The sequence below is a fragment of the Solanum stenotomum genome, unplaced genomic scaffold (genome assembly GCF_019186545.1).
Source record: "Solanum stenotomum isolate F172 unplaced genomic scaffold, ASM1918654v1 scaffold8391, whole genome shotgun sequence".
In the NCBI taxonomy this organism is placed as follows: Eukaryota; Viridiplantae; Streptophyta; class Magnoliopsida; order Solanales; family Solanaceae; genus Solanum; species Solanum stenotomum.
In genome coordinates, this window is record NW_026037156.1 from 28,565 (window position 1) to 37,877 (window position 9,313).

At 32.0% G+C, this 9,313-nt stretch overlaps 1 protein-coding gene and 1 pseudogene across 1 annotated transcript; both read right to left on the minus strand.

The window, feature by feature from the left end:
* The window catches only part of LOC125853053 (geraniol 8-hydroxylase-like), a 3,893-nt pseudogene extending 3,446 nt beyond the window's left edge, over positions 1 to 447 (minus strand).
* Positions 448 to 1,521: 1,074 nt separating this feature from the next.
* Positions 1,522 to 3,183, minus strand: LOC125853054 (salicylic acid-binding protein 2-like). Its single transcript, XM_049532730.1, has 3 exons — positions 2,717 to 3,183; positions 2,053 to 2,190; positions 1,522 to 1,968 (listed from the first exon to the last, which is right to left on the minus strand). The coding sequence occupies exons 1-3, from the start codon at positions 3,089 to 3,091 to the stop codon at positions 1,687 to 1,689; spliced, it is 795 nt and encodes a 264-aa protein (XP_049388687.1). The 5' UTR covers positions 3,092 to 3,183; the 3' UTR covers positions 1,522 to 1,686.
* Between the last annotated feature and the right edge of the window lie 6,130 nt (positions 3,184 to 9,313).

The following is a 9,313-nucleotide window of genomic DNA, read 5'->3' on the forward strand; positions in this document are numbered from 1 at the left end:
AGGGCATCTAACACATCAACATTTTCACGATTTGCCATTTCCCTTTCCTTTAGCCGCTCATCAATCAAACCACTCATAAGTTGAAGAACCTTACTAAAATGATTTGTCAAGCGCCGCCTTATACCTTGTGGATCAATCTTTTTTAAAAAGGGGAAAAAATCCACCAAATTGGGTTTACCAGCCTCAGCCATGATATTCCACACCAATTCCTTAATTTCCTTATCAGAATCAGAGAATGGATCAGTCAAATCTTTTGAGAAAATAGTGTTGGACAACAAATTTAAGGAAGTTCTAAAAGCTGCTCTGCCAATATCCACTGCTTCACAATTTTGCCCACTCTTGTGACAATAATCAATCAACTCCTCGATTTTTTTTGTCCTGAGATGCTTATTAGCGTCCAGCTTGTTGCCAGAGAAGATGTGAGAGTTCATAATCTTACGAAGCGTTCTCCACGAAGTGCGTCTGGAGCAAACCTATTGGAAAAGGATAAATCTTGCTTTTGCATTACTTCTTTAGCCAAGATTGATGAAGAAATGACGACAGTGTTTATTTGCCCCAATTTCAGATTCATAATTGGACCATATTTTTTTGCCAGTTGAGCAAGTGATATTTGTGGTTTATGACCAAGCAAGTGAAGATTTCCGATAATAGGCAGAGGGAATGGACCTGGTGCAACTCTTTTGCTTCTTCTTCTAAGTGAAATAACAACTCCACGCACCAAAAAACACGCGAATAAAACTCCTACCAAAATGTTCACGTACTCCATTTTTCTCCTCTTCCGATAATTTGTTTGGCTCAATTAGGCTACTTTTATCTTGATCTATAATGAAGTGAGCAAGGTTTTCATTTATTTTTAAATCTCTTTTCATTCAAGACAAAAGTTTAAACAGATCGATCTGCGTCTTTCTTGTGATCTTGTCTGTTCACGTATCTTCTTTAATTTTTTAATTAATTTTATGAATTATTAATGCAAATGGTGTCAGACTCCACTACCTCCACAGAATTTCTTATTTTATGTATTAGATTAGATATAATACACGCAAGTGTATTTTAACGAAAATGTTGTAGTTTCAAAGAAGTAGTAATAGTAGGGTGGAGATAAGTTTTTGCATACACATGTTATTGTTATTGTTGCGGATATTAGATGTGGTTGTTGGCTGTTTTGCTTGAATGTCCACCTGCCCTAAAGTTGATTTCTTGTTCTAGGTTTCCGCATATTTATTTAACACTGATGTGTATAATAATAAGCGTATGAATCTAACAGCAAAATTTATAGCAACTATAAATACCTATCTACCTTTCTTTCATATGAATAAAAAGTTGCAGGCAAAACAGAGTAGGGAAAGAGTGTTAAATATGATTTACTTGGTTGAGAAAACTTTTGGTATTATGCTCTCGTCTCTCTCTACCATTTCAGTGAATTTTAACTGCTCACATCTTTTTTATATTTCACAACTCATATTAGAGAAATCATCAATTAGTGTAAATGAGACATAAAAATTGTCATTACGAGATCTGACACAGTTTTATTATCACACCACATTCTTCAATACACACCACAATCATATATATACAGTATTATTTTCCGAGTTGAAAGCAACAACAACTATTTATTCAAATCAATTATTTAACGCGGAACAACATGAGATCGAGCGAGGACACATTAATTAATGTAGTCGAGATGGATCAATTGTATTTATCGGCAATCTCCAAGAGAGTGTCACAAAGTTTTTTTGTCATACTTAGCATTGCCATATGATCAGCACCTTTAATTTCCTTTGCTTCAGTGACACCAATGTTGTCAATTTGCCATTGTTGGAATTCTTTTGATATGGCTTTATCCTCTGTACACACTATAAAAACTCTCTTCACTGATCCATATCCTTCATCTGTGAAATACTTCGCCTTCGACAAATCTTCCAGAAACAGAGAACTTGTTCTCACCAATGATAATACTAATGCAAGATCCTACCACATTATCATTTAAATGTAAGATTACTTCTATTTTGACGAAAAATAAAATGAGGTATATAATAAAAGAGTAAAGATTACCTCAGGAGGGCTTAACTGGTAGAGCTTGTAAGCCAAAAATTTGGGACCAAAAGTCATGGATGTGAGTGGCTCTTCAGGGGTACCATATGGTAAAAATTGGGTATCTAACCAATTCTCTGCTGGTGTCCGTTCATTGTACTTCACAAATTTACATTCAAATTGGATTTATAAGTCAAATAATATTTTTGTGATAAAATGCTCATATTAATCATTGTTTTTTTAAGAAGGATATAAAATCTGAACAAGTAAAAATGAACCAAGAGAGAGTAAATACTGAAAACAAATTATTAATTCGTAAATTCCAAACAACAAAAAAAATTGAAAGGTACAGTTGGAGAAATGCGCAATACAGAAAGTACTCAGCAATCACATTGATTGGTAATTTCCCCATAAGTAGAACCTGAAATGACGCTATTTTCTGTTACTTCAATTATTGTTGTCATTTCTAACACTGTAGTCAAGCTGTATTTTTACCTAAAATATCTATCTGCTTACCTAATAATTAAGTATATGCACAATGGCAGATCTAGACTAGACTAGACGAAACGTAACTTAAACTCATTTTATCCATTTTTACTTGTCTACTGAATACCAGATATAAAAAGAATACGTAATTAGGTCATTCTTTTTTAAACGAAATGAGCTAGTAATATATCATACTCACCTTATCCAAAACATAGGATGAGATATGAATAGAATCAGGCATGAAGGCAGCCAAGAAAACAGCAGCATAGATCTTTTGTGGGTATTTTTCCATAGCAAGTCCCAAATTCATACCACCAAGACTATGCCCCACTAGTATGACTTTCTCCTCTAGTGGAAGAGATTCCATCAATTCCAATAATGGCAAAGTGTAATCATGAAGTGTGCGAAGTTGCTCTAGTTTTCTCAAATCAATGCCAGAGGCTGCTAAGTCAAGAGCAGTGACCTTGTGGCCTGCATCCTCTAGCAATGGTTTTAGCTTGTACCAACACCAACCTCCATGGCATGCTCCATGTACTAGAACAAAATGTTTTCCTTGTTTCTTGTTAGCTTCCATTTTTTAGGCCTTGTGATTTTTCTTGTGTTTTTTTTTCTTTGGTTTAGTCTTGAAGAACTATGAGATGGGTTATATAGTAGTTTGGTGGATATTAGAGCATGGGAAATTTATTATGAATGATATGTTGTTTTGGGCAGACTTAGAAAGAAGGAGAATTAGAGAAAGATGGGCTCAAATTTTCTCTGAGTTGAGAGAAGAAAATATTTAGTGGATGTTTGACCGTTTCATCTCGAAAGATGCCATAGTATGAGGCGACAGAAAACTTGTGCTTCCTCTATCAGGTATTCGAGGTATCCACCCTTATGCGCCCATCCGAGTCCTGAGGCAGTTCGGAAGAAGACAAACTACACCCCCAGAAGCATACTACCGATCTATGTGTTCGACATCGGGGATGATAGAGTGCCTGAGGCTTCAGAGATGTTGAGAGAACCTCTCTGAAACAGTTTCTCCAACAAAATCTTCATTACTGTAAAAAAAGTTGCGGCTAGAACTAAAGTGAATTGGTTGAGGTTATTTCTCTCTATATTTTGTACTCTCATGTTTATATAGTGGATTGCTCATCTCCTTTGTGGACGTAGGTCGATTGATCGAACTACGTTAAATCTTTGTGTCTTTGTATATTTCTCATTTGTCTTCTTACTCGTGGTCTTTCGAGGTTTGCTTTGCTAGCTTCCGCATTACACCTGCTTATTTTTTGTCCTAACATTAAGATCATTATAACACAATAGTGCGTGATTACAACCAAGTACATGTTAATTTCCACGTTATTAAAAATTGTTACCTAGAAAATTATATGGTAAAAGTCTAAAACCTCCCATTTTATTTTCTCTTTGTTCGAACAGATCCATATGCTTTCCTCACCCCATGATATTGTCGATTGTTGAAGGTGTATGAGTGCGATTTCCAGCTAGCGTTTGGTCATAGATTTCCAAATATTATTTGGGTGAAACTCTGGGTGAAATTTCACCATGTGTTTGGCCATAGTATTTTAGAAACATATTTCACTTTTTTATAAAAATATGATTTATACCCATAAGTTTTAAAAACTATCAAAACTAATCATAAGTTTGTATTACAAGTCAATTGGATCTTTATTGCAACAAATAACAAGTGGTGTCCATGACACTAGAGCAATGTGGTAGTTTGGAGCGAGTGCAACAAGCATCATTCTATACATCGTGAAGTAGAGCACATGACTGTTGGGAAAACGCGGACTAACACAAAAATATATATGGTCAAATGATAGAAATAAAATGGAAAAATAATGACACCAAGAATTTTACGTGAAAACCCTTCTAAATAAGGGAAAAATCATGGGCCAAGAGGACCAACCGATATCACTATAGTAAGGAATTTTACACCGTGTAGTAATGAATACAATACTCAAAGTGACTACTACACACTCAAAAGGAATAACACTCTTTTGATTTTCCACCTTACTAAAAATATCGTTCACACTCATTTTTCTTCACAGACTATTTTCTTGTATAGTCTATGGAAACCTCACAACTCTCTATATTTTTCTTTCTCTATGAATTGGTGTATCTCACAAATGAGCTAATGAGCTCCTTTTATAGAAGAAATTTGCAACTGCAAATTTCAACACCATACATAATATGTCAAAGTTGTGCCATCGAAAATTTGTAAATGTTGAGTTTTTCAACATTTGTTGCTATTGCAATTTGCCAACCATTGACAATTGCATGCAGCAATTGTTGAAGTCAATGATGGAATAGTGGGGCTGGACCCCATAAATCTTCCCCTCCAGTCCCATTCACCGGAAAGAGGTATCTTCATATTCTTTAGAGAGAGCTCATATCCACAAGTTCTTTGCATAACTCGAACTTGTCTTTCGATATCGTCTTGGTCATCATATCTGCAGGATTTTCACTTGTGTGGATCTTTTTTTACGTGAAATAATTCACTCTCCACTTTCTTACGAATCCAATGATATATGATGTCAATGTGTTTTGTTCTTGCATGGTATATGGAGTTCTTGCTCAAGTCTATTGCACTCTGACTGTCATAATAGACAACATACTCCATTTGTTGCAATCCAAGTTCTTGAAGAAATCGTTTAGCCATATCAACTCCTTGCCGGCTTCAGTAGCCACAATATACTCAGCTTCAGTTGTAGATAGTACAACACACTTCTGCAACTATGACTGACATGATATAGCTCCCCCTGAAAAAGTAAACAAATATCCAGTAGTGGATTTTATGTTATCAAGATCACCTGCCATATCAACATCTGTATAACCCTTCAAGATTGGATCTGATGCTCCAAAACACAAACATTCATCTAAGTTTCCTCTAAGTTATATGAGTATCCACTTCATAGCTTCCCAATGTTTTTTTCCCGGATTGTCGAGAAATCTGCTGACAACACCAACTGCGTGAGCAATATCAGATCTAGTGCATACCATTGCATACATTAGACTTCCGATGACGGAGGAATATGGAACTTTGGCCATGCTCTCTTTTTCCTCCCTAAATGTAGGACACATCTTCTTGCTCAACTTCATATGACCAGCAAGAGGTTTACTAACATGCTTAACATTCTTCATATTGAAGCGCTCTAGTACATATTCAATGTACTTCTTCTGTGACAAATAAATCTTTCTTTCATCTCTGAGACGAGTAATTCTCATGCCTAAAATTTGCTTGGCATGACCCAAGTCTTTCATAGAAAAGGACATACACAACTCTTTCTCTAACTCGTTAATCTTGGAAGTATTCTTGCCCACAATTAACATATCATCCACATACAATAAAAGGATGATAAAATCATCATCAGAAATTTTTTGTACAAATACACAATGATCTAATGAAGTCTTCTTATAGCCTTGATCCCCCATAACATATTCAAACTTCTTGTACCACTGTCTAGGAGCTTGCTTTAGGCCATATAGACTCTTTCTGAGTTTGCACACAAAATTTTCTTTACCATATACTTTGAAGCTCTCAGGTTGTTCCATATAAATCTCTTCTTCTAGGCCATCGTGAAGGAAAGTTGTCTTCACATCCATCTGCTAAATCTCTAAATTAAGACTAGTAGCCAAACCCAGAACTGTACGAATCGAGGACATTTTCACAACAAGAGAAAATATTTCGTTAAAATCAATACCCTTCCTTTGACCAAATCCCTTAACAACCAATCTAGCTTTGTACCTGGGCTTCAAGTTGTGTTCTTCAACTTTAACTTTGAACACCCACTTGTTCTTCTCTCATGCCCTTGGGCAATTTTACCAACTCATAAGTGTGGTTCTCATGCAGAGACTTCATCTCATCTTGCATGGCTTCAATCCACTGATCCTTGTGCTCATCTTCCATGGCCTCTTTATAACATTCAGGTTCTCCCCAGTCAGTGAGTAACACATACTCATTGGGTGAATAACGAGAGGAAGGAACTCGATATCTTGTGGACCTCCTAAGCAGAATATTTGATTCTTCCACAACTTTATGAGCATGTGGATCATCAATAACAATATCATTGGTATTATCAACCATCAACAACCATATCATCACTTTCATATTCTCTGAATATTTGATAAACTATTTTGTTTTCGTAAAAAATTATGTAATACAACGCAAACAACTACTATAGAGGGAGTTTTTGTAAAAGATAAAAGTTTAGTGTAAAATTTCACTTTTAAAAAGATTCCAAATAATGAGATTTGACCCAAATACTAGAAAAAACTAGTATTTGAAAATTTGGGATATTTGCCAAAAATATTTACCAAATAATGGCAAATTGTATGGACAAATATTATTTGCCAAATTTTTCCCCAAATATTACTTGGAAAATCTATGGCCAAATGGGTCCTCAGTCTCATTTTTGTAAGTTTGTTAACCTTGTCTTAACCTAAATAATACTTATCTGTTTTGTTCACGGTTTGTTTGTTATTTTAGTGTATGTCAAATTTTAGGATTTATAAATTTTACAAAAATTGTCTGTGATTTTGCTTTTTTTTTCTTTTTTTTTGGGTGTTTGACGGAATCGAAGAAAGTTATTTTTTTTTTGTGGTGTGATGAAATTGGAGAAAGTTGAAATCTTTTTTTCTTGGTATTTGATGAAAATAGAGAAGATCGAAGATTTGTTTTTTTTTTCTTTTCTTTTTGAGTGTTTTATGTAAATGAAGAAATATTAATATTTTTTCTTATGTGAGTTTGATGAAATTGTAAAAAATAATAATATTTTTTTCTTGGTGTTTGATGGAATTTGAAAAAGAATATTATATTAATGAGCGTCGAGATTTGTGGATCTGATTAGAAGATTAAGGAGGAGGAGAAAATTTTGTGGAAGTGATTATTGAAGATAAATATAACAGAACAAATGATTAAGCAACAACAATAAAATCTAAAAAATGAAGAAAATTGATTGATAATGAAGGATCTACACAAGTAAAAGGACCTTGAAAAAAATTAATGAGAAACAAAAAAAATTTGGAGAGAAAAATCAAACGAGAGGCAAAAATTGACTAACTGGGGAAGAAGATGCATGTTATAGAGGTCAAAAGTGATCAAAATTAATTTTTCAATAGGCCTTACGGGCCAAAAATATTTGTAACACACGCACATTAGACAAAAATGCTACATAGAATGACAAATAAGAAAAGGGTTTAAAATATTATTTAATAAATTTAAAAGTTCGGTTTATACAATAGTGAGTAAAAACATTCAACTGGCAAATGGAGTCAAATACAAAGGTCTCTTGATTATTCGGTCAATAAAATTATGATGTATATTTTAATCTTTTTAAAACAATTTGGTCTAACTTGTCCCATCGAAATTCGCACTCTTAAGAAATTATAAATTAGTATATTTTTAATTATTTTATTCTTGTTTCTTTTTTTATACCAGTGACTAGTGAGTGAGGAAAAATTGTGTTATGCATGAGTGCAAAATTTATTTATAAATTTATTTTATAAATGGTGTTAATTAAATAATTTTAAATTTTTTATCTAGAATTAATTATATATATTTGTGTGATAGTAAATTAACTCATTTAGTGTAAAATGAGTATTTGATAAAAAAAAAAATTAATCCAAAAGTAATACTTGATAAATATTATTAATGCTGGTAAATTTTAAATTGTGTTGATTAAATGATTTTAAATTTTGTTTTAAAATAAATTATATATATTTGTGTGGTGGTAATCATCTCTTTTTTTTTTCTCAAAAACCTAATATAAAGGGGCTTATTGGAATGTCCATAATTGAAATATTCTTTTTCATCAATTATTGATTTTTTATTCAAATTAGTTATAAAAATTACAAAAATATCAATGACGTAAAAAGTAATAAAGCTATAACTAAAAAAATATGAATTTAAATTTAAAGGCCGTAACAAAAGCAGGTCCCATAATTTTAGAAAAGTTGTTTCTAAACAGATTGGTGCTTTCTTCAATCTCTCTAATATAAAATAAGAGAAAGTTACACCTTATTTAAAAAAGAAGATATAACTAATTTAATTTCAAAAATATTTAATACTGAAAATAAAATAGAATAAAATAATAATTTTATTTAATTTTATAATTTAAGAAATATCATTTTAAACAATATTGGCAACTATCCTAAGACAGAGGGAGTATCTCTCCTGAGTAGTAATTAATGACTATATATATGTCTAGTTAGATAGGATTGAAAAAAGATAGCTAACCCTTTCCTTTTTATTTTCTCACAAATATATGAACGACCTATTAAAAATGCGTTTTTATTTTAACTTGTTATTATTAAAATGCAAAGTGAGGACAATAATTTTCTTAGATTTTATTTTTAATATTAATTACTTATTTTTTAAAATTATTTTTCAACACCTAATATTAAATATTAATTAATAGGAGTATTTTGTGGGAAAAAAATAGTCATGTAATCATTATTTTCTTAATAGATAAATGTGACAAATAAAATTGAACAAGAGAATATATACTTCAAAGTTACATTGAGAAAGTAATTTGTGGAAATAAATAAATAATGAGGAGAACCAGTAATACGATGAAAATGTTATTCTCCAATTTGTTGGGATTTTTTGTTAAATCAATTCATATCAATTAATTATAATTACTAACATATATAATTGTTTTTTAATTTAAATCTTATATTAAAATATTTTCTCTTACACTTGTTCATTTTAGCAAATTAAGTAAAAAAATATTTTCGTATAATATATGTTTTTTATTAAATAATTATATGAAATACTAACGGTCAATTTTATTAATAT

Bases quoted from the DNA above. Each gene is read 5' to 3' on its own strand.
- LOC125853054 (XM_049532730.1), bottom strand. From the start codon at position 3,091: ATGGAAGCTAACAAGAAACAAGGAAAACATTTTGTTCTAGTACATGGA. The intron at 2,191-2,716 runs GTGAGTATGATA...AAATTTGTGAAG, and splicing joins CATCCTATGTTTTGGATAAG to TACAATGAACGGACACCAGC. The intron at 1,969-2,052 runs GTAATCTTTACT...ATAATGTGGTAG, and splicing joins ACCAGTTAAGCCCTCCTGAG to GATCTTGCATTAGTATTATC.